This window comes from Staurois parvus, unplaced genomic scaffold, assembly GCF_062004578.1.
Source record: "Staurois parvus isolate SC_StPar_1 unplaced genomic scaffold, SC_StPar_1.0 ptg000243l, whole genome shotgun sequence".
In the NCBI taxonomy this organism is placed as follows: Eukaryota; Metazoa; Chordata; class Amphibia; order Anura; family Ranidae; genus Staurois; species Staurois parvus.
The window spans coordinates 16,240,151-16,264,470 of NW_028318039.1; the positions used below are offsets into that span (position 1 = coordinate 16,240,151).

Here is a 24,320-nt window from a genome sequence, read left to right on the forward strand (position 1 = left end):
GATTTCCCAAGAGTAAAGTTCACCATTCATAAAAATGGGGTACTTTACTGTATCCCAGTCTACAACAAATTTGGCAATAGATGTGGTTATTGAAGAATTGTGTACAGTGTCTGATGAGGTCCTTGTTTTAGACATATCTTTTGCCCTGGCAGTTTAATTTCTAAATGTGTATTTATAAGTCTAGAATACATTGGCAAACAATGCATGGACTGATTGATAATTTGATGTAAGAAAACCTTTTGCAACTTATCTCACCATGTATGGGCACACAAATAGTGTTTAAGTAGGACTATACCCTCTGCTTAAAAAAAAAAGTTTGGAATTTTGTAAATGTCTATGAAACTTAAGCTGGGCCATAATGTACGTACCTGAATTAGTTTGATGTTGGTGTCCTGTAACCCCTCTGTAAATCACACAAACCAGGATTTGGAGGGCAAATTAGGCTTTGCAGTGTATGCACTCTTGCTTCCAGGAAGCATGCTGACAGGAGGAAGGAGCAGAAAGCCTATTCAAAGCTGCTTCTGTTTCATTGTCCACTCAGTTTACTAGGGTGTGTTCTTGGCCAAGTTGTATACAAGTATCGCTGCACACTGTATTCAACTCTGGTATGAGATAAGTGAAAGACAGGCTTAAGCTCAAATTCCCATTTGCTGGTCACACCCCTCTGACATATGTCACCCACATTGGACTTAATAGTAGAGCATCTCTATGATTAAGCCTAATGTGGGGGAAACATGTTAGAGGGGCATGACTCCTAGGCTTCAGTTCAAATCCCCTCCCATCTTTTACTTATTTCACATCGGAGCTGAATACAGTGTGCGGTGATCCTTGTATGCCAGCGGTTCTCGACCTGTGGGTCGCGACCCCTTTGGGGGTCGAACGACCCGTTCACAGGGGTTGCATAAAACCATCGGAAAACGCATATTTCTGATGCTCTTTGGAACCGAGACACTGCTCCTCTATCCGTCTCCAGGCAGGTCCGCCCACATGCAGATACACCCACATACGAGTAACCGGAGTGATGACATCATTGTGCTAACCCCATCACATACACCCCGTACAAATACAGGTGTATGTGACAGGGTTGGCGCCATAATGTACTTATGTGGACCAGTCATACATGTGTAAAGGGCAGGTACTGTGTAGAAAGCAGCTGCCGTGTTGAAAGCAGCTACTCTGTTAAAAGCAGCTACTGTGTTTGAAAGCAGCTGTAATGGAGGTAAAACGACACTTCATGAATTATAATTAATGGGTAAATGTAAAATAATGTACTGTAAAATCAACTACTGCAAAAAAAAAATATTTGATTTAATTATGTTCAATTTGTAACAATGAAAATACATCCTGCATATCAGATATTTATGTTACGATTCATAATGGTAGCAAAATTAGAGTTATAAAGTAGCAACAAAAATAATTTTATGGTTGGGGGGTCACCACAACATGAGGAACTGTATTAAAGAGTAGCAGCATTAGGAAGGCTGAGAACCACTGTTGTATGCTATGTTGTACCTTCGAGCGAGATGTACTCTGTCTCTGCCAGCACTTTGAATTACAGAGTGTAAACCTGGGAGACTGATACTGCTGGATTGGAGCGGTGACCGTCTGTTATGGTATTCTTGACCAGGTTGTGTTGCCAGTGCAGTGGGGGTCAATGGTTTGGCTGTGCTCTCTGAGCTCCCATTGGTTCTCAATATTTCTGCCAAACCGTTCACTTACATGTATTTCAAATGTATGCTTAGCTTGTTTCTTTAGGTTTAGCATAATACATTTAATAAGTTTCTAACTTGAATTTGCATGGAATAGTGAAATTCGGGAGTGTTTGAAGCTTGATCCAGATCACAAAGATTGCTTTGCTCACTACAAGCAAGTCAAGAAGCTAAATAAACAGATCCAGGCAGCTGAAGAACTCATACTAGAAGAAAGGTACGACATGTTGACATCACTGATGTCAAAAACAAGGACTAAATCCATGTAATCGTGCCTTATATCTTTTCCTATATGGGCTAAACCAGTGTTTCTCAATCTTTTTTTTGGTCAAGGCACCCTTTAAAATTATGGGCAGTACCGAGGCACCCTTTAAAATTATGGACCGTCCTGGGGCACTCTGTACAATTATGGGCAGTCCCGAGGCACCCCATTCTAAAATAGAATGTGGAAAACTAATAGTTTATATACCTCAGCAATATCCACACACATAGAACACCCAACATTGGAGGTGATCTATTCTTCCAAAGCAAATACACTTTTGCACACGGGTACTGACTAGTATTCCAGTGTTTCTCTTCTCCCTCAGTTTTTCTCCATCACTGAGCTAATGTGCCCCCAGCACTGATGAAGAGGGGCAGGGAAGGGTCAGCTAGGATGCTGTGCACACAGCTGATGTCTTCCTTATGAACTGATGATGTCATTGGTTGTCAGGACGCTGGCGGCTAGAAGGTCGTAATGGTGCACAATGAAAGCCTGTGGCTTTGTGTAACTAAAAGCCAGACTTGTTCCACCTGCTCGCTTGTATACACGTTTTGGTAAATTTTTAGAAATTTTGCCAAGGCACCCTGGTTGAGAAAGGCTGGACTAAACCTTAAAATAAATACAAAATTTAGTTTTCCAGTAACCATCATTTTCCCGTGCTGACAATTATTAACTGAGATTAAAATCTCAAATCTTTTTGTCTCATTATCTTTTATCTCTTACTGCATTGGAAACCTATTTTAAAGCAGGCACCATTCCCCGTGCTTTCTGATAAAATATGGAAAATATATAAAATTATAGATGTTTATATCCTCTTTTTTTGTCATTTGTTTTTATGCCATAGATAATTTCTAAGAAATCTACTTGCAGGTATGAAGATGCCATCACTAAATATGGAGCAGTGCTGAAAACGGAACCGAATGTACCCTTTTATTCTGCTCTAGTTCAGGAACGTAGATGTCACTGTTACTCAAAAGTAAGTTTTCAGATTCATTATTGTCAGTACTGTTTTTTTCAGATTGATTTCTAAACCACCTAAAACACCCATCTCTGAATACAAGTAAAAGCACATGGGTGGCATTACCTGTGTCTACTTTGTCACAATTCTACAAAACAAAGCAAAGTCATGGTGGTATTTTCCCTACCAACATACGCAGTTATTACCAGGTGCGTGTATTGGGCTGTGTGAAGAAAAAAAAATATATATATATATGTATATATGTATGTATGTATGTATATATATATATATATATATGTATGTATGTATGTATATATATATATATATATATATATGTATGTATATATATATATATATATATGTATGTATGTATGTATATATATATATATATGTATATATATATATATATGTATATATGTATATATATGTATGTATATATATATATATGTATATATGTGTATATATATATATATATATATATATATATATATGTATATATATATATATATATATGCTTCATGCATCAGTCCAGCAGCAGAGGGGCTTCTATGATCAAGCTACCACAGCTTCTGTATAGGAGTGATCATGGTCAAATATATTCCCCCCCAGAGTTGTGTATTTGTCAGCGGAGCACTGTGGTAATCTTCAGCTTCCAGGTCAAGCTCATTTTATTAGCTAAAATTTAAGATGAATAGGGGCTACAGACTTGATATTCAGAGCCAGATCATTTATAGGGCAGCCTAGGCTTAGGACCAAGTAGGTCGTCCGGGAGGCCAGCTACAATGTTCAGTCTCCTGCAGAGAATAATGAATTTGGTGAGAGATGTGCATCTGCCTGTGGCTTCACATGGCGAGGATTAACTAGGAAGTTGGTGTCTTTTAACTCCCCCCTGCATTGGTGGTCACAGGCAGTGAAAGGTAACCCCCCCTCCCCCCCATGCTGCATTGGTGGTCATGGTAGGCACACTTAGCATTCCATGGTGGTGGTCAGGGATGGTGAAATTTAAACTCAAACCCCCCAGGTTTTTATTGCTGTCTGTGTCTCCTTTAGGGAGATTCATCCTCTCTCTTTCTCCTATTTACCATTATCACTGAAAGTAAAGGAAAATCCTAAATTTTGGGTTGTCCCTAGAATAGTAATAGAGGGGAAATCTTCCAATGGGGGAACTTGTTCTGGGCTGGCAAATGATTTCCTTAATTTTCAGATGTTTCCTCTCATTTCCTGTTTTGGCTATGGACCGGAAGTGAAGGTAGATCTCCCCAATGGGACAAAGATGGCAAAAATAAACCTTTTAGAACCCTCCCTTACTCTATACAAAATGGAAAAAAAAAGTTTTGCCGATTCGTTCTTCTTTAAAGGAATGGTTGTTCTCTAGGCTTTAGTAATGCAGACTTAACTGGGTAAATGTTCAAGACTTGCTACTGCTAAATTGAGTTCACACTGTGTATTATGAGAATCGCAAAGTGTGATGAAAGTTCAGTTACTTGATCATGCAAATGATAACAGTTCTACTCCTCCAGGCAACCTTTTGCAACAGTTGGCAGGACACAGTATTGTCAGTTACTGTGTGTATTTGTATCCTATTTTTACACACCACTGTGTTAAGTATATATAAAAATACATGTGTTCATTCTAGAATCAGCAGTCCAATGAAGCCATTAGAGAGTGTACAGAATTCCTGCAAAAGGAGCCCGAGAATGTAAATGCTCTGAAGGACAGGGCGGAAGCTTATATACAAGAAGAAATGTATGAAGAAGGTATTTTTCTTTAACTCATGTCTATTCACATTGCATGTAAGATGGAAACATACAGTGGGGTTAATTTACTAAAGCTGGCAATAAAACTGAATGTTTTCTATGCAGAAGTGAACCTGATTTTGCACTCACCAGATTTAGTAAATAAACCCCTGTATGTACCAAATCTTTAGAACTCCATTCGGAACCCCTGGGATCGCACATTGCCAGGTTTTGGTTTTCTGAGTTTTTTAGTTCTACAGCAGTTGGATACCATTGTATATTCACATAAGCGCTTCATGACTGGCTTGCTTCTTAAAGGATGAAATGGGCTTATTGGCCAATGTGCATGTGCACTTGACACTAAAATGGGTACTGTGCAGCTGCATGGGATACAGTGGAGGATTTTTGTTTCCGCTTCCATTGATCTTCATCCAGTACCTGTTTGAAGTAATTGAATGGGGCATATCTAAGCTTAAAACCAAAATGTAATGCACTTCATCTTACCAATCATGGTATTGGCTGAATTGGTTTTAATTTTTCAGGCTAAGAACATTTTCAGAAAGTACAGAAAATACCTGTTGATCTTGTCAGAAACGTAGTGTCCTTGTCACATTCTGTAAGCTGAAAGGAAAGCATAGCAATCCTCTACTAATGCCATCAATCCCCATGTACAAAGGCATACAAGTTTAGCCTGTGTGATAACCATGGCTTACTCCATAGGCAGAGTGAATTTACAAGGGTAGACATGAATGAACAGGAAAAGTGGAACACCGGGCAAAAATCAAATTGGACTAGTGAACTGTGATGTATTATTTTTTTTACTTTTTATAAATTTTTTAAAATTTGAATTAGGTACGCTGTAGACATTTTTGTGGAACCTTTCTAAATTTGCTCGCAAAATCTGTCTCTGAATTCAGAGATCCTCTTTTATTTTAAAAACAAATCAAAGGTTTCTTGCTGTGCCAAGGCTACAAACCATGATTTCATGCTTTCTCCAACGAATTATTGATAGCATACCATTGACAGGTGGTTGGGGAGTTGTGTAGCAAAAAGTGACCTTGACCTTATGCTTTGGCCTTATGAGAGCACAGACTACTACTGTCTTCTGATTGCAGCCTTCAAGGCAAATAAGAGGCCAGAGAGCCCTCCAGTTTTGAGTGCAGGTGACCATTGTCTATTTGCAGTCATTTAAAGTCTGAAACGCTGCCAAGTTTAGTTTAGGACCTAGGAAATGATCTAGAATGGTCTAATGTAACATCAGCATTAGATTTACAGATCTTGTCGTTGAATTGGTATCTACAACATAGTCTGACATTGTGTGCAGTGCAAGAAAAATGACCCTTAAAAGAATGTGCAATGTTGCACAGTGCATCACTTACACAGCCCAATTTTAGCAATTCCTAGATTGTCACCTACCTAATGGAAATATATGGCTAACCTACCTTTTAGCATTTCAGGCCAATGTTCTGCAGGATACATCTACTTGGAATAGAATGCTTCTCTTTACCTCTTGTTTATTTCCTTGTTTCTGTTGATTATGTTACTTTCTTTCTTTAGTATAATGCTACTATGCTTGCATCCACTCGGATGTAGCTATGCAGTATTTACTGGAGTTGTTTTTATCCCAGCAAAATTAGATTGTCACACAATTGTTTGTTGGGCACTTTGTTGCGCAATATATAGATCACAGGTGAGCTGTAGTGCTGCACTATTATATCTTATTATACTATTGACAATTGCAATTCCATTTCATGTGAAATAATAAGGTGTTAGGGGAGATGTAAACACGCAGACTATCCTTTTCACTTCTGAGGATTATTTGGAAACATGTCCTGTTATCAAGTCTCTTACAACAGCCCGTTTAATCAGTGTAGGTTGTATGGCAGTGCTATGGAAAAGCTGCTGTGTTTCTGTTAGTCACTAGGGACCTAATCCTTGATGTTGTACGAAAAGGTTAAATCACGCAGCCGGCTAGATATGCTAATTTGAAAGATGTCGTATTGACATTTGAATTTTAAGCTGATTGATTCTCGTTAGGAAAATTGTGACTGGCTTACTCTTGGGGATTTGTGTGCATAATGCCAAATCGTATTTGAGCATAATGGATCTTTATTTGGCTTTCAGCCTTTTTCTTCCGCTTATATGCAAGCCATGTAGAATATATTAGTGTTTTATGCTTCCAAACAAGCATGCTTTATTGTATGTTTACCCTGCCAGTTGATAAGAACGGAGAGCTCACTTATTAGGATTATCAGTCAGTACAACAAGTTTCTGATAAATGTTTCACAATTGCTATGGCTGATAGAAGTGTCATCTTCCCTGTCTCTATATCAAGCAGAAGAAATGTTTATATTAGGAGGCCTCGATCAACATCCCGTGGCATGCATTCCACTTTGAGGGATCTGGATAAAACAGGATTTATGTCGGCTTCAGATTATTCTGTCAGATTCAGACTTATTCCCTAAATGCAGTTACTAAAACCACTGCATAAGTATGAACATCTTACTTCGATGTCTTATTGGTCATCACAGGTGTAAAGTTTTTGAACCCCAAGGTCCAGGTCACATTGGTGATTTTGTAGCAGCTGCAGAATTTGTCTCCCGTTTTTGTTCGTAGGAAAAAAAATTGAATGTCATTACAAATTCAGTGTCACAGCATTTTTCACAAGTGACTAAAACCTTTCTTTTTACAGTACTTTACATTTAAACATAAAAAAAAAATCTCAGCTAAGTGTAAATAATTTTAACCAGTTTTGGACTTGTGTACCAGGCATGTCCTGAAAAACATTATTGATATACTTTGGCCCACAACCGTAAAATCAGTCTCTATATGCAGTAAAGCATGTTTGTTATACTCACTGTGGAACCTAAGGGGTTAATCCTCTGCATTGTGTAAAAAGGTGGTTTGATCCAGACTTCTCTGATCCTCTCCTTCTTCCAATGTCCCCATCATAGCTCCTGATAAGACATATTATGTGGAGACACTCTGCACATCCTCAGTTTTATGTGTATTGCTAGAGAGGTTTTTTTTTTTTTCTTGGGAGAGTGCATGTGATCAGCACAGGGCCAATCGGCACTGTCCAGGCAGAGGTCAGGGGTTTTGCATCCTCCTAGAGCAGAAGGAAAACTCCTACAAGTTTTAACCAGTGCTCTGCAGGATACTGATAGATCAGTCTTGTGACTTCTAACTGCTAATGAGAAAAGGTATTAAGCAGTTTATATTTACTAAAATAATTGCATTTCCTTGTTCTGTGTACTGTGGGAGACCGAATATAGTGAATGTAGGGGCCTGGGTTTAGTAACATTTTAACTGTCAAATTGTGGCTGTCATTTTGACAGCTGACACTTGCAGAACAGTATCTGAAGTGTCAAAAGCTAGATGTGACATTGTAGCTTTTTCCACATAGTAATTACTCATTAATAGCAGATCAGAGGGTTATCCTTTCATCAGTACACAATGTTCTTTAAATATCCTTACAAGTTAAAGAGAGAGAAATCCTATTTGACCCCCTTCCCACTTAAAGAATATGTAAACCCAACATTTCATATTCCTGATATGTGCCTGCGATACCATGTACTTAAAGTATCCTGTTCTCTTTGTATTGCTTCCTTTGTGTGTATTTCTGGTGCTCCTGCCAGTCCATCTGCTTATCTGCAAAATTTAATAGACATTCAAGGAGATATGTCCTTAACTGTGCACAACGAAGAACATCCAAGTTATAGAAAAAATTACTCATAATTTCGTGGCTCTTTAAGAACCGTTTTATCTTGATTGAAATGGTACAAACAGAAAATATCCTGACAAATTACGACATCAAATTGGGGGTCGTTCAATCCAGGTCTAAAACCAGGGATGCCCAATATCGGTATCAACTGACTTGGAGACGGAGAAAGATTTGCGTTTTTAAACACCGTTCAGACAGTCTTCAGTGTAATTCCAATCAGAGGATGTTGGGTAGCCTCTGAGTATCCTTGCTTAACACCCAGGGAAATCCTGCCAAAGGAGTACCCACTACCACCTGTTCCAAGTCTACCCATTTGTTTTTTTTTCTCCCGTTTAGAGCACCAGTTTAATACTCTACCCAGATGGATTGCCTCATGATATTTCAAAGGGTTTGGGAGAGTCAAAATAGATCTCCTTATCCTTGCCCATTTACCTGCCCATATAAACTTCAAAAATCTTGCCTGTAGATCATTTAAGAAACCCTGAGGCAATTTAATTGGTAAGGACTGTAAAAAGTAAATGAGTTTAGCTATCCTGTTCATTTTAATGATATTATTATGACCAAGCCAAGTAAACGATTCCTTATCCCACCTCCTGAAGATCTAGTTTAAATTTATGTAGCAATGGGATTATTATTATACAGGATTTTATATACAGTGGGGATCGAAAGTTTGGGCACCCCAGCTAAAAATTTGTATTAATGTGCATAAAGAAGCCAAGGAAAGATGGAAAAATCTCCAAAAGGCATCAAATTACAGATTAGACATTCTTATAATATGTCAACAAAAGTTAGATTTTATTTCCATCATTTACACTTTCAAAATAACAGAAAACAAAAAAATGGCGTCTGCAAAAGTTTGGGCACCCTGCAGAGTTAATATCTTGTACTGCCCCCTTTGGCAAGTATCACAGCTTGTAAACGCTTTTTGTAGCCAGCTAAGAGTCTTTCAATTCTTGTTTGAGGTATCTTTGCCCATTCTTCCTTACAAAAGTCTTCCAGTTCTTTGAGATTTCTGGGCTGTCTGTCACGCACTGCTCTTTTAAGGTCTATCCATAGATTTTCAATTATGTTGAGGTCAGGAGATTGTGAAGGCCATGGCAAAACCTTCAGTTTACGCCTCTTGATGTAATCCTCCGTGGATTTCGAGGTGTGTTTAGGATCATTATCCATTTGTAGAAGCCATCCTCTCTTTAACTTCAGCTTTTTCACAGATGGCATCAAGTTACCATCCAAAATTTGCTGAAATTTTATTGAATCCATTTTTCCTTCTACTCGTGAGATGTTCCCTGTGCCACTGGCTGCAACACAACCCCAAAGCATGATTGATCCAACCCCATGCTTATCAGTTGGACAGAGGTTCTTTTCATTAAATTCTGTGCCCCTTCTTCTCCAAACGTACCTTTGCTCATTCCGGCAAAAAGTTCAATTTTAACCTCATCGGTCCACAGAACTTGTTTCCAAAATGCATCAGGCTTGTCTATATGTTCATTTGCAAAGTTCAAACGATGATTTTTGTGGTGAGGACGTAGAAGAGGTTTTCCTCTGATGACTCTTCCATGAAGACCATATTTGTACAAGTATCTCTTTATAGTGGAATAGTGTACCACAACTCCAGTGTCTGCCAGATGTTTCTGGAGAGATCGTGCAGTCAAACGTGGGTTTTGAATTGTTTTTCTCACAATCCTGCGAGCTGTTCTGTCTGATATTTTTCTTGGTCTTCCAGATCTTGCTTTAACTTCCACTGTTCCTGATGACTGCCATTTCTTAATTACATTCCGAACAGAGGATATTGACATCTGAAAACTCTTTGCTATCTTCTTATAGCCTTCTCCAGCTTTGTGAGCGTTAACTATTTTCAGTTTCAGTTTTCTAGGCAACTGCTTAGAAGAACCCATGGTGCTGATTGTTGGGGCAAGGTCAGATGAGTCTGGGCATTTAAAACCTTTGAGATTGACATCACCTGGTCTTCCCAGACGATGATTGAGAACAATCCATGACACTGGCAGGTTTCAGCTTTGCAAAGGGGGCAGTGCATGCTGTAAATTCTGCAGGGTGCCCAAACTTTTGCAGACGCCATTTTTTTTGTTTTCTGTTATTTTGAAAGTGTAAATGATGGAAATAAAATCTAACTTTTGTTGACATATTATAAGAATGTCTAATCTGTAATTTGATGCCTTTTGGAGATTTTTCCATCTTTCCTTGGCTTCTTTATGCACATTAATACAAATTTTTAGCTTTCGATCCCCACTGTAGCTCTAACAGTTTGCTCAGCATTTTACAATATAACGGGAGACAATACAGCAACAATACAGTTCAATACTGTATAATAATAATAATAGGATGGCCCTACTCCTTGGAGCTTACAATCTAAGAGGGAGGGGCTAGTGGTACAAAAGGTAGTAACTGTGGGGGATGGACTGGTAGGAGGAGTAGAATATTCCATTATTAGCTGAGGGCAAGATAGGTTTTCAGAGATCACCTAAAAGTGAGCCAACTAGGCGATAGTCTGATAAATTGGGGTAGAGCGTTCCAGAAGATGGGGGAAGCTCTGGAGAACTTCTGAAGAAGAATATGGATAAAATTAATTTCAAAGATTTTACACAGGTTTCTTGACATTTTTGTATCAAGATACTGCATGTGGGAGTCTGTCCATTTAAAATTAGATTGGGAGCAAATGTGCTGTTTTGCTGTCATATCTATGCTCACCCCCATCGGATTTTGTATAATTTACTTTTAAAATTTTGAAAGATCAGAGTACTTGTGCAACTTTGCCATAAGTGAGGGTAGTAAAGTCAGAGGACATGTCGGGGAAAAAAAACCTCAACTCATCTGTGAAAGCAGCTACTTTATGAACCAACTCCTTTTGTCTTAATGCCCTTTTATATCCGGATGATTTCCGATCCTGAATAGAAAAGGTTCTAATGTAAGTATAAAAATAACAGGGGATAGTGGACAACCTCGTCGAGTACCATTTCATCTAAGAAACCTTTCTGATATTACTTCATTAGTCCTCACCCTAGCCGAAGGATCAGAATATATTGCAGAGATCCAACTGAACATTCCTTCCTGTGCTAAGCCTATATGATTTAAGATTGCTTTTAAAAAATGTCCAATCTACCCTATCAAATGTTTTTTTCCGTATCGGTTGATAGAAGCACGAAGGGTGTATGTTGATGAGTAGCATAGTGAATAACATTAAGTACACGTTGTATATTATGTCTACCTTCTCTCCCTCGGGTAACGCCCACGTGATCGTAATGAACCAAATTCGGGATATACCTTGTCAATCTTGAAGCTAGAATTTTGGTAAAGATTTTCAAATCCATATGAATTGAGCCGTTAACTTGAGTAAGATGCAGGATCTTTCTCCTCTTTTGGTATAACTGTTATGAATGCCTGAAGCATATCCCACAATGGGCTATTTCCGTCATTCTCCTCTTTCTTAAGAGAGCTAAAAGCCTGCACAAACCAAGGTACCAACCTTTCTGCAAAAAGCTTACAGTACAACAAGATATAAACATCCGGTCCTGGTTCTTTCCCTATCTCCATTGAGGTTAATGCAGATTTGAATTCTTCCAAAGAAATTGGCGCATTTAAATCCTCGATGACAGATTTTGAAAGTGTTGGCATTCCTGAGTCCTGAATATATTGCCGCTCTGCTAAATATTTATCTTCCTGCATCGAAGTTAAAACATGTGAACCTAGGTTAAACAAGGCCTCATAATACTCCCTAAATACTTGTGCTATTTTCATTTGACGATTTCACCAAGGAATCGCCTGCCATTTTTTTATATGTGGAATAAAATGTCTTGTTTTTTCAGATCTCAAAGCATTTGCTAGCAACTTGCTAGCCTTATTCCCATATTCATAGAATTCTCTATGACACCTGGCAAGTTTCACCTTGGCTTTATTGTTAAGGATAGAATTTAATTTATATCTTAATACACACAGCTGATCTCCTATCTCCTAAAATTTCTGATATGTTGGTGATTATATTTTTCACTGGGATGTTATAAATTTTACACTGAGTAAATACAGCCGGATAAAGCATAAAATGTGTCTGTCTTCATTTCAGGCTGCAAAGCAACAAAATGTGATAATTTTAAAGGAGGTGATTCTTTACTATACTCGCTATATTTATTATTATTTTCTTCCTTAAAGAGAAGCTTCACTGTGGTTTCAAAAATTAGGTCAGCAGCTGCAGACATTAGACAAGTGGTTCATTTTTTAAGAACACATAAAAGAAAAGAACATTTTCAATAGAGAAAAAAATTGCTTTTATTTCATTTCTAAATAACTGTCATGCTTTCTAATAGAAACATAATTTTACTGTAGTTATAAATAGGACAAATAAAAAAAAAAAAGTCCACTTTATCCACAGGAACCATTGTTGGGCACTTTCATTTCCTTTTTGTTACATATTTTGCCTACAGATTGCATAGAAAATAAAATGTTTTGCAAGAGAAAGCCTTGTTTGTACAAAACAAAAAGGTTCTGTGTATTGTTTTATCCTAAACTGTGAATACATGGTAACTAAATAGTATGTTGAGACCGCAAATATTGTTCCTATATCACAAGCTCAATAGTATTCGTAAAATAACAACGTGAATAAAAAGCTAAATGTGGTACAGCGCTCAAAGAAAATCCATATGCTAAAACGTAATGTGTACAGTGATTATCCAATAATTAAAACACATGAAATACATCAGATATACATTTACAGTACTTCATATACAACTGTTATATCCTACTTAAGTGTCAATTAGTGATCTTTAAAAAAATTGCAACAAACGTAAAAAAATAAAAAATCCAACAAACGGAAATAGTGGTGATGGGTTTCATCAAATCAAGAATGCTAAAACCAAAACCAGTTATACAAGCACAATCCTAGTTCAGTGAAACCAGTAGTGCAACTAAACTGAAGTGAAGAACTTCTGCACTTATTTTTATTATTGCAGGTACTTGTATAGCACCAACAATTTACGCAGTGCTTTACATATTCATATACAGTCTGCATTTTTGTCAAGATGATGCTCCACTTTGCCCAGAAAATTTTTTCAATTACAAATGTTTAGGCATTATCGTGTTTTATTTCTTTTGTTTGTGTTGGTATGACACAAAAAAGTGGAGAAACAAAAGGCCAAATCAGACGTATTCCACGCAAGACCCCCAAAATGGACTGGACAAAATTATTGGCACCTTCTCCGAATGCAATTATTGCTTACAATTTTAAGTTTGTGATGCTCCTGTAATTTGTAATTAAACTCACCTCTATCAATTATCAAGTGCTGAAAAGATAGAAATCACACTAGCATCCAGTTAAAATGGTGAAAAATAGACTCAATCTTTCTGTTGTGTGTCTGTGTATGCTACATGGAGCATGGAATGGAGAAGAGAGAGAGCAGCAAAGAATTGTCTGAGGATTTGAGAACAAAAATTGGGGGAAAGCAGGGACAATCTCAAGGTTACAAGTCCATCTCCAGAGATCTTAATGTTCCTGTGTCCTCTGTTTGCAGCATTGTCAAGAAGTTTACAGCCCATGGAACTGCAGCTAATCTCCCTGGACGTAGATGAAAGAGAAATATTGATCAAATATTCCAACAAAGGAATATTCGAATAGTGGCTAAAGAACCTTAATCAACTTCCAGACAAATTCAAGCTGATCTTCAGGCACAGGGAATACAACTGTGTCAATCTGCAGTATACCATGCCATCTGAATGAAAACGGATGCTATGATAGGAGACCCAGGAGGACTCCACTGCTGACACAGAAACATTAAAAAGCCAGATTGGAGTTTGCAAAAACTTAGCTGAGGAAGCCAAAATCTAATTGGAAGAATGTACTGTGGACAGACGAATCAAAATAACTGCTTTTTGGTAAAGCCCATCATTTTACTGTGTTTAGAGAAAGCAATGAAGCCTTTAAAGAAAATAATACAGTCCCTACAGTCAAACATGGAGGGTCGCTGATGTTTTGGGGTTGCTTTGCTGCTTCAGGCACTGGATGTCTTGACCGTGTGCATGGCATTCTGAAATTGAAGACTACCTAAGAATTCTGGAGTGCAATGTAGGGCCCAATGTCAGAAGGTTAAGTCTTTGTCAAAAGTCATGGGTATTAAAGCAGGACAATGGCCTGAAGCACACGTTAAAAAGCACCCAGAAATTGTTTCAAAATGTTTGAGAATACTGAACTGGTCAGCAATGAGACCAGATCTCAATCCCATACAGCGTCTGTGGAGAGATCTCAAAACAGCAGTTGGGAAAAGGAACCCTTCTAATCTGAGAGACCTGGAGCAGTTGACAATAGAAGAGTGGTCCAGAATTCCAGTAGAGAGGTGTAAGAAACTTATTGATGGTTACAGGAAGAGATTCATTTCAGTTATTTTTTCCAAGGAGTCTGCTACATTGAGGGTGTCATTCATTTTGTCCAGTCCATTTTTGGGGTTTTGTGTGAAATGTCAGATTTTGGCTTTTAGTTTTCTCCACTTTGTTGCTCTCCGCGCGGTAAGTTGTTCTTACAGGACCGCATATATGTGGCTGCTCGGCGTTAAGGCCCACCCATGCTGCCAGAGTCAAGAGGTTAAACAAAGCGCAAAGAGGACACAGGAGTGGACTTGTGTTTATAAAATTACTTCAAACATATATCACCAGCAGTGCCTTCAGTGACTACCACCAATCATCCCAATCCAGTGTAACTCACTAGATCCTATTGCCTCTCATATTTCAGCAAAAGTGTTTGGGAGGCAATATGAGCTGGTGGGTTACAGTGGATTGGGGTGATTAGTGGAAGTCAATGTAGGGCACTATTGGTGATATATGTTTAAAGTGGGAAGAAGACACAGGAGTGGACTTTGTATTTTGTTTGTTTTTTTTGTTTTTGTTTTGTTCCTTTTTTTTTTTACTTCAAAGTTTCATGGGACTGAATGCTCTTTATGCTTTGTGTAAGAACATATTTTTTTCCCACAGACGTTGTCAGGCATGCATACAAGCACGTGGGGGTCATACAAACTAATGAGTAGCATTTTGATTTTGCTGCAAGGAAATTTCAGCAAAATGGACTAACCTCCTGCATCATTTTTCTACTTTGATTTTTGGGGTGTCTTTAAATTAATTTCTCTGTAGGTTGATAATTTTCATTTCCATCAAACGATGGGGCATCCGTGTGTGTGTGTGTGTGTGTGTGTGTGTGTGTGTGTATCTCAGTGTCTCACAGAAGTGAGTACACCCCTCACATTTTTGTAAATATTTTATTATATCTTTTTATGTGACAACACTGAAGAAATTACACTTTTCTATAATGTAAACTAGTGAGTGTACAGCTTTTATAATAGTGTAAATTTACTGTCCTCTCAAAATAACTCCACACACAGCCCTAAGTGAAAATGTCCAAATTGGGCCCAACAGTTTGCTCAGCGCTTTACAATATAAAAGGAGACAATACAGCAACAATACAATTCAGTACAAGAGGGTTAGGAGGGCCCTGCTCCTGGGAGCTTACAATCTAATAGGGAGGGGCTGGTGGAACAAAAGGTAATAACTGTGAAGGATGAACTGATGGGGAAAAAATAAATGATTTGGTTATTTGCTGAAGGCAGGATAGGCTTCCCTGAAGAGATGAATTTTCAGGGATCGCCTAAAAGTGGACAGCGCAGGAGACAGCCAGGCAGATGGGGTTAGGAAGCTTCAGAGGATTGGAGAGGCTCTAGAGACAAGCATAGGAGGAGGAGACGAGGGATTTAGAAAGCAGGTCTTTGAATGAGCAGAGAGAACAGTTTGGGTTGTATTTGGAGACAAAATTTGTTAATGTAGCTCAGGTCAGAGTTGTAAATGGCTTTACAACTATATGCTGATCAAACCTGTTCTGATGCCGTTTGTCAGATTCCTATATCCAACATGGTTTTAATTCTAGTACATCCCATAAAAACCTATGGAATGAGCATCACAATAATCCTCAAGCTGTGTAGAATTTATCATAGATTACAATATTTTTATTAATTAACTCCACTTTTTTTCACTGTCTCCATGTTAAGCGATCATTTAGCACCTCTATCTTAGTGTTGACATGACCACAGATGTGATGTATTGATGCTGCTATTACTTTTACAAAGTACGAATGAAGCCGTGACTTCCTACTGAGGTTATTAGTACCTGGACACTATATTAACCTGCCAGCAGCTGGCGGGTACGTTTCCTTGACAAAGTTGTAAATGTTGTTTTGAGCATCTGTTTATCTTCAGTGGATGGTGAACACAGTTTTTTATGTGCAGTTTATTAAGGCACTTGTTGGAGAATAAAATATATTTATGGATATTGCTTGAAGCCTCCCAGGAAAGCTGAAGATGAATTCATGTGCATGTTGATGTTCCTGCGTGTAGGGGAAGCCTCCACTTGTGAGAATTTTACATTTGTAGTGGCCCTTCTGTCATTTCCTATTCCTTGAATTTCAGGAGTAATGTTTGCAGATTCATATATTCATGTCATATTTCAGGACAGATTTGCACGGAGCTGTCAAATGTCTAAGTAATATAAATTGCTTGGCACCTCCTGCTGTCTTGCTAGGAAACGGCACAAAAGACAAATGTAACACTTGCTGAGCGAGAACATCTGCTTGGAAATCATCTGATGCAAATACTTTGTCTTACTTAAGACACCTTGGAGTCTTAGGCCTAAAATAGAACTCGGCAACCGATGGCAGTTTCATGTCAGATAGAACGACTTGGAGGTAGGAAAGCATTAATGGATATTAACACTTTATGTCAAATAATGCCTTCATTTTTTTTCCATCAACTATAAAAAGAGTACGTTGCTCCTGATTTGTTTAATAGACTTACAAAATATGTGTTAGACTGAGGCTTGATGTTCGATAAGAACAAGAGCGACATCTGTTAGAGCAGGAGGGTTTCTCCAGGTGAATCTTGGAACACTCAGCTGGAACTGCAGTTTGCCTTTATACTGTCTTGTGTAACAGCAATTCTATGCTCTAGTCTATGTGCACCAAATGAGTCCAAGTGTTATAACCATTCCTCTTCTTTTTGGCAGCTATTCGGGACTATGAAACTGCACAGCAGCACAGTGATGACAAAGCGATCAGAGAGGGTCTAGAGAAAGCACAAAGGCTTCTGAAGCAATCTCAAAAAAGGGACTACTACAAGATCTTGGGGGTAAAAAGGTAGATTTTAATTCTATTTATTTCATTGGTGTCTTCATAAACAAGCTTCAACTGTTTTGTTTGCCTAAAATGCTCGATTTTCTTTTACAGAAACTAGGGAAATATGGAGTGGTTACTTATAGCTGCCAGTCATTTTTCAGTTCAAGCACAGAAGAAATCTGATAGGTTGCTGTAGACATTCTCTCTAATTTTGCTCCCATTCTCTTTGCTCTGGATTTTGTTATTGGGCACCCATGGTACTGGTTTTTCCTAGCTTCAGGTGTCCCAAGGGATGTGCTTTACAGTAGTTCTCAACTACAATCTGCAGTTAGGGACTTTGTTCCATGTCACGCTACCAACTTTTGTAGCAATTACAAATCTGTTTGCTTGTTTTCTAAGCTGATTTGTAGATCGCTTTTTAAATCTGGTGCTTCATCGTCATCGGCAGTTAAATTGGACAACATGCATAGGCCCCTGAAGCTGGTAATACTGCAGCTAGATGCAAACATTGCAAAAAGTCGGTTTTTCAGTAACGGAGCTGTAAATTGCTTGGAATGTTGGCCACACAGACTTTCATCAATTGTGATTATTTTTTTTTCCTTAGCAACAAAAACATTTTTATAGAGCACATCAGTAGCTACTCAAATCATCACTATAACGTCCTTTGAGTGATGTAGGCATTCGTACACTAATGTACCGCTAAATGAAAATTAACTTCCAAGAACAGAGCAGAACAAGGGCCTATATTTACTGATTAGGAAGAAACTAGTAGATATCTTGCTGGTTTCTGTTCAGCAGTGACCCCATTTACATTGATCCCCTGCACACGGACTTTACTCTAGGGTTCCGTAAATCATAATTGCTTTGCTTTATAAGTGTTGTGTGCGGGGAATGAAACCTGAGTGCAGGGAAAAGCTGCCACTTACACAGACACTAATAACACACTAAAATACTTGTTTAGGGAAATATTACTTTTTATTTTGTGTAAGGTCATGTACATGTAGGTTACAGCTTGTATTACAGCAGTGTGTACAGCAACTGTAACAAAGCTTTTACCAACTATTGGGGAGCTTCTTGAAGCCTTAAAGTCAAAGTTTGTATTGTATGGAGATTAACCACTTTGCTCCCATTGCTCCAGTGTCCATTAATGCAACAATAACTATTTTGCATACCCTCTCATTTTGCATCCATTTCCCCCCTCAAGGGATTCTTACCTAGCAATGGCAGAGGCAAGGTGCAGATCAGCTAAAGGGGGGGGGGGGGGGGATTTTAATCACACTAATGTGACAGCACTGAAAAAAGCATAAAAATTCTTGACACTTGAGTGCTGTGGTAGTTCATTGATTCTTCCTGTCAGTATATCTGCTTTCCCGTGCTGTAGATCCTATACAGACAAGCGGATATACTGACAGGTCTGCAGGAGACCTGCATGGCACCAGCTATCTGCTGGTCGCTGGTGCAATGGTCTACAGGCTCTTGCAACAAAAAATAATAAATGTGCGGTTTTTTTACTTGCAAATCATTTGAAATTGCAAATTTATTCTTTTTTTTTTAGCAAAAGGTGAACTTCTCCTTTTTAAGGATTCTGTTGATAGTCGCTTTGAACCCCTACTGAAGGCAACGTTTGCTCTTGCCGGTCCTGCCTTTCAGCAGGCCTTCACAGCTACAGTGGATATAAAAAGTCTACACACCCCTGTTAATATGTCAGGTTTCTGTGGTGTAAAAAAAAATGAGACAAAGATAAATAATTTCACAACTTTTTCCACCTTTAGTGTAACCTATAAACTATACAACTCAGGAAAAAGCAAAACCGTGTCAGCTGCAGTACCGCGATTTTGACGCGTTTTGCATTTGCCGGAGGTCAGAATGTTTCTATCCTGAACTATTCTTCCATGTTCAGGAGAGGAAGGCTTAACCTCACCTAAACGCGGCAGCTCCTGTACATGGACACATAGGCTTTTATGGAGTTGAGTTTAGGAGCTTTGGCAAAAAAATGCCTCCTATACTTGAGTTTAGGAGCTGCTCGTGTACATGAAGCCTTATACTCACTGTGGAACCTAAGGGGTTAATCCTCCGCATTGTGTTAAAAGGCTGTTTAATCCTGCCTTCTCTGATCCTCCCCTTCTTCCACAGTTCCCAATCCATCTGCTGATAGAATGTGCAGAGTGACTCCTAGAGCTCTGTACTAAGTTTAGTATGTATTGGTAGAGTGTTTTTTTTTTTTTTTTTTTTTTTTTTTTTTGCTTTGGGAAGGTGCATGTGATAAGCACAGAGCCAATCGGCACTGTCCAGGCAGAGGGTGAGAGGTTATGCAGCCTAATAGGACAGTCAGAGAAGAATGAGAACTCTTCCTACAAGTTTTAACCGCTGATCAGCTGGACACTGATAGAAGTCACAAGACTGCTATATACTGCTGATGAGAAAAGGTATCCCAGACATATGAAGTATACGGGAGATTGTTGTCACATGAACCATACAGCCAGTACGGCCAGATATTCCTGCAGCTCCTTTAATGTTGCTGTAGGCCTCTTGGCAGCCTGCCAGACCAGTTTTTTTTCTCGTCTTTTCATCAATTTTGGAGGGATGTCCAGTTCTTGGTAATGTCACTATTGCGCCATATTTTCTCCCCTTAATGTTGACTGTATTCACTGTGTTCCATGGTATATCTAATGCCTTGGAAATTCTTTTGTACCCTTCTCCTGACTGATACCTTTAAACAGTGAGATCCCTCTGATGCTTTGGAAGCTCTCTGCGGACCATGGCTTTTGCTGTAGTATGCGACTAAGAAAATGTCAGGAAAGACCTACTAGAACAACTGAACTTTTATGTGGGGTTAATCAGAGGCACTTTAAATGATGGCAGGTGTGTACTGACTCCTATTTAACATGATTTTGAATGTGATTGCTTAATTCTGAACACAGCTACATCCCCAGTTATAAGAGGGTGTGCACACTTCTGCAACCACATTATTTTAGTTTTTTATGTTTACTTCCCCCCTAAAAGACTTCAGTTTGTTTTTCAATTGAGTTGTACAGTTTATAGGTCACTTTAAAGGTGGAAAAAGTTCTGAAATGATTTAGCTTGGTCTCATTTTTTACATCACAGAAATCTGACTTTTTAACAGGTTGTGTAGACTTTTTATATCCACTGCATGTCTATTTGTCAGACTTTTGCTAACTGGACTGGGCAAATGAAAAGAGCATATGATCCTGTCTTCAGGGACCCTATTCTTCTGGAACAATTGCAGCTCACGTTTTCAGCACTGCTATTCTGTGTTGATTCCTTTTGAGAATTTACTTTGCCAGGTCTCTAGGATGACATTGCACTCTTTGTAGAATTTTGTAGAACTGTTTGTTCCGTGGAAGGTGGCAAGGACAAACGCAAGCCTGATAGGCTGCGGCCAGGTCTAAAATTCCCTGACTGTCCAGGGAACCTGCTTTGCACAGGAGACAATGCTCCCCATCAACCCTGCAACTGAGAGCCATAAGATAGATTCTTCTACACTGGACCCCTTCCTACATGGTAATCCAATCAGGTTGCAGTCTGACAATGCCACAGATGTGGCCTACATAAACCACCAAGGGGGTACCAGAAGTCAAAAAGCCCTGAAAGAAGCAAGCCTAATTCTTTCATGGGTGGACAATGACATTCTCAGCTCCTGTAAGATGTAGATTTGAGACATTGTACAGGTAAACTAAAAAAACAGCTGAGGGCTGTGCAAGATCAGCTCTGTTAAGCTGCATATGGCACCTCCAGTCTAAAATGGGTCCCTATCACATTGGAGTCCTTATTTCTCCCCCCCCCCCCCCCGTTTTCTTTCAAATGAGAGACCTCAGTCCCCACCTTCCTTCTCCAATCATCAGCCATTACCCCACAACCTGTCCTGCCCCCCTTCACACAAGCGTCCTCAGTTCCTTTCGTGCCCCCACATCCCTTTTCACATCAGAGCCCTCAATCCCCTCACCTCCATTCCCTTTCACATCAGAGTCCTCCCCACCTTTATACAAGAGAGTCCTACCTCCCAATCTTTACCAGCACGGCAGTGTACGGGAGGAAGCGCAAGATAAATGGGAGTTGAACTTCATCCTCTTCTCAATGCTGGGGCTTCCCTGAATGCCGCCTGCCCTGGATTGGCGTCATGCATGTCCATTGTTCTGGTGGCCGAGCTGGCTACACCATGGAAATGCATGTAGCTGTGTGAAAATATCAGATGCAGTGTGACAGCCATGATGAACTGCGATAGCAAACCAGGGTGCTGTGGTTGGTTGTGGTTTGTTTTTTTTTTTTTTTTTTACACCTTTTTCTGCTCTACACTTCCCTGCATAGTGTAGACCACTGAATGCTGGTAGAAGTAGATTCACTAGATGCTAGAAGATTGAAAGTGTTCTGTAGAGAGAATTCTAATAATATGTAAACTCTCACACTCAACTTTTTTTCACTGACACACAGGAATGCCAAAAAACAGGAAATCATAAAAGCTTACAGAAAGCTGGCACAGCAGTGGCATCCTGATAACTTCCAAGATGAGGAGGAGAAAAAGAAAGCAGAGAAAAAATTCATTGATATTGCTTCTGCTAAAGAAGTCTTAACAGATCCAGGTAATGCTTAGCTACCGGTTATCCTTGTCACTGTGTCGTGTCAACGTGTTTGCGTTGCTGGAGGAATAATGTAGCAGCATTTCATCATAGTATTTATGCAGTATGGAGAATATGAATTCACTTGTAGACATGGACTTTAGATGTTCTCTATGAATATCTGTGAAAGAACAGACTTGTGCTGTTTATAATTTAGCTGAGGGTTTGATTGAACATGCTTCTCTTTAGTTATCTCTCTCCTATTCAGTGTATATTATTAATGTTCTTGAAAATAATTGTGCCCACATAAAAGAAGAATGAATCGTGTTTAATCCTACTTGCCAGATATCTAGCAAAACTGGCAAAATGCATTCTTCTATTCCTCCCTAAATCTTTTATATAAGTAGAAGATTCCTTCCTAAATATGGGTAAAACGTATACCTACTGCAAACTGTGAAATTGGTATTCATAGAGTATAGTGACTGCTTTAATGCAGACTTCGTGTTTTTCTGAAAGTCACTGTAGTCTTTGGTAAATCCTTGTTAATCGCTGAACACCCAGTATTATATACCTTTGTCAGCAGATGTGCACCCAGCTGCCCCAATCAGGGCAGCAGACTGGTTTTCTAATATTGGCCAATAATCAAAAGCCTAACTTATGACAATTACCATGTACTGTAGTTATTGTGGATGTAAATTTATAATTTGTACCTAGAACCACAAAATTCATACATGGTTTTTTTTGCTTCAAAAAAGACCCCAGTAGAGTAGTAAAACAAAATTCAACATAATATTTGGCAGTGACATAATCACAACTACTAAAAAGGACAAATTAAAAATCAGTCCTAATAACCAATTATGTCTGTTTGCACAGAAAAGAGGAGCAGATTTGATGCCGGTGAAGATCCATTGGACCCAGAGAGCCAGCAAGGTGGAGGAGGTGCCCACTTTCATCGTGGATGGAACCAGTGGCAGGGATTCAATCCATTTGGCTCAGGAGGGCCATTCGGTTTTAAATTCAACTTCAACTAGAGACCACATTGGTGATACACATCTGCACTTTGCTAGGAGAGAGAATGCAGGTTTTGCTACAGTGCTGTACAGGGACTCCCTGGGAGATGGCTTGGAGTGTCTGCTGTGCAGGCTTCCAGCCCAGTGCAGTAAATCACTTTCAAAGACTCCTTTTGGTATCCAGTATGGGGGGGGGGGGAAGATTTGTCAGCCTGTTGAAGACTAACTTGAATTTAGAGTTTGTTTTTTTTAAATGGTCACAAAAAAAGAGCAGTGTTTCTAGAGGAAAATACTGAAACATCCATCCTTGCTTTATTAATTATATGACACGGAAGTATTGCTGTATATTCAGCCCTTTGAGGATCTATCCAGAAACCAAATTGTATTCAGCTGTACCAGTGCCAAGAGTTCATACCTTCAACTGTGACACTTAAGAAATTTGAAACCTAAATTAAACACTTCTAGTAGGAGTGGATGTTATCTGCATTTTTTTTCTAATTATAATAATATTTTTGCAGCCTTTGTGCATTTACTGTGTTATTTATTAATAAATGTGCCATCCTGGAATGTTGATAAAAAAAAGGTGTGAGACGTAAATGAGTTATAACACATACCATAAGTCAGCTGTTCTCTTAATTGTTAATCATGTAAATGGTATTACAGTTAGTACTGTGAAATAGTTTTTGGGGTGTGGTAGGTATTTCATCTTTAAATCTTTGTGTATGGAGAGGTTATTCATTCTGGAATGGTGAGGTGCTTCTTAGAGAATTTGAGTACTTTAAATCAGCAAGAAACCCAAAAGCAAACATTTATTATATTGCAGCATACCAATTCTTACATGTGATGACTGCATTGGGTTTTCTTTTTTGGCTTTCTTCTATTTTCATGTGGTGATCTAACTAGTAAGTCTGTTGTTGTTCAACAGAAAAGCTTTCTTGCAAGTAAAGGGATGAGACATACCACTTAAAAGCTTGTTATCGTAAGCACCACTGACATTATCTCAAAATGAAAAAAGCTGTAGCTGATTATAATGTATTAGAAGTACTAGCACATACACTAAAATTAAAGCTGAAATCCTAACACTCCCCTCCCCCCAGGCAGATGCTGCTATCCAAATCTGCCTCCTGTGCTCATTTATCCAGATTGGTGTCTGTATAATACAATAGGTGTGTTACTGGCCAGATCACCAGGTGAAAACA

General features: G+C 38.9%; 1 protein-coding gene across 1 annotated transcript in view; it reads left to right on the forward strand.

The window, feature by feature from the left end:
• The window catches only part of DNAJC3 (DnaJ heat shock protein family (Hsp40) member C3), a 61,557-nt gene extending 37,966 nt beyond the window's left edge, over positions 1-23,591 (forward strand). Inside the window, exons 7-12 of the mRNA XM_089680485.1 lie at positions 1,807-1,926; positions 2,842-2,947; positions 4,566-4,686; positions 17,429-17,558; positions 21,987-22,135; positions 22,985-23,591. Of these exons, the coding sequence (XP_089536611.1) occupies positions 1,807-1,926; positions 2,842-2,947; positions 4,566-4,686; positions 17,429-17,558; positions 21,987-22,135; positions 22,985-23,142 (784 nt within the window). The 3' untranslated portion in view covers positions 23,143-23,591. The remainder of the gene's footprint in view (positions 1-1,806; positions 1,927-2,841; positions 2,948-4,565; positions 4,687-17,428; positions 17,559-21,986; positions 22,136-22,984) is intronic.
• The last annotated feature ends 729 nt before the right edge of the window (positions 23,592-24,320 follow it).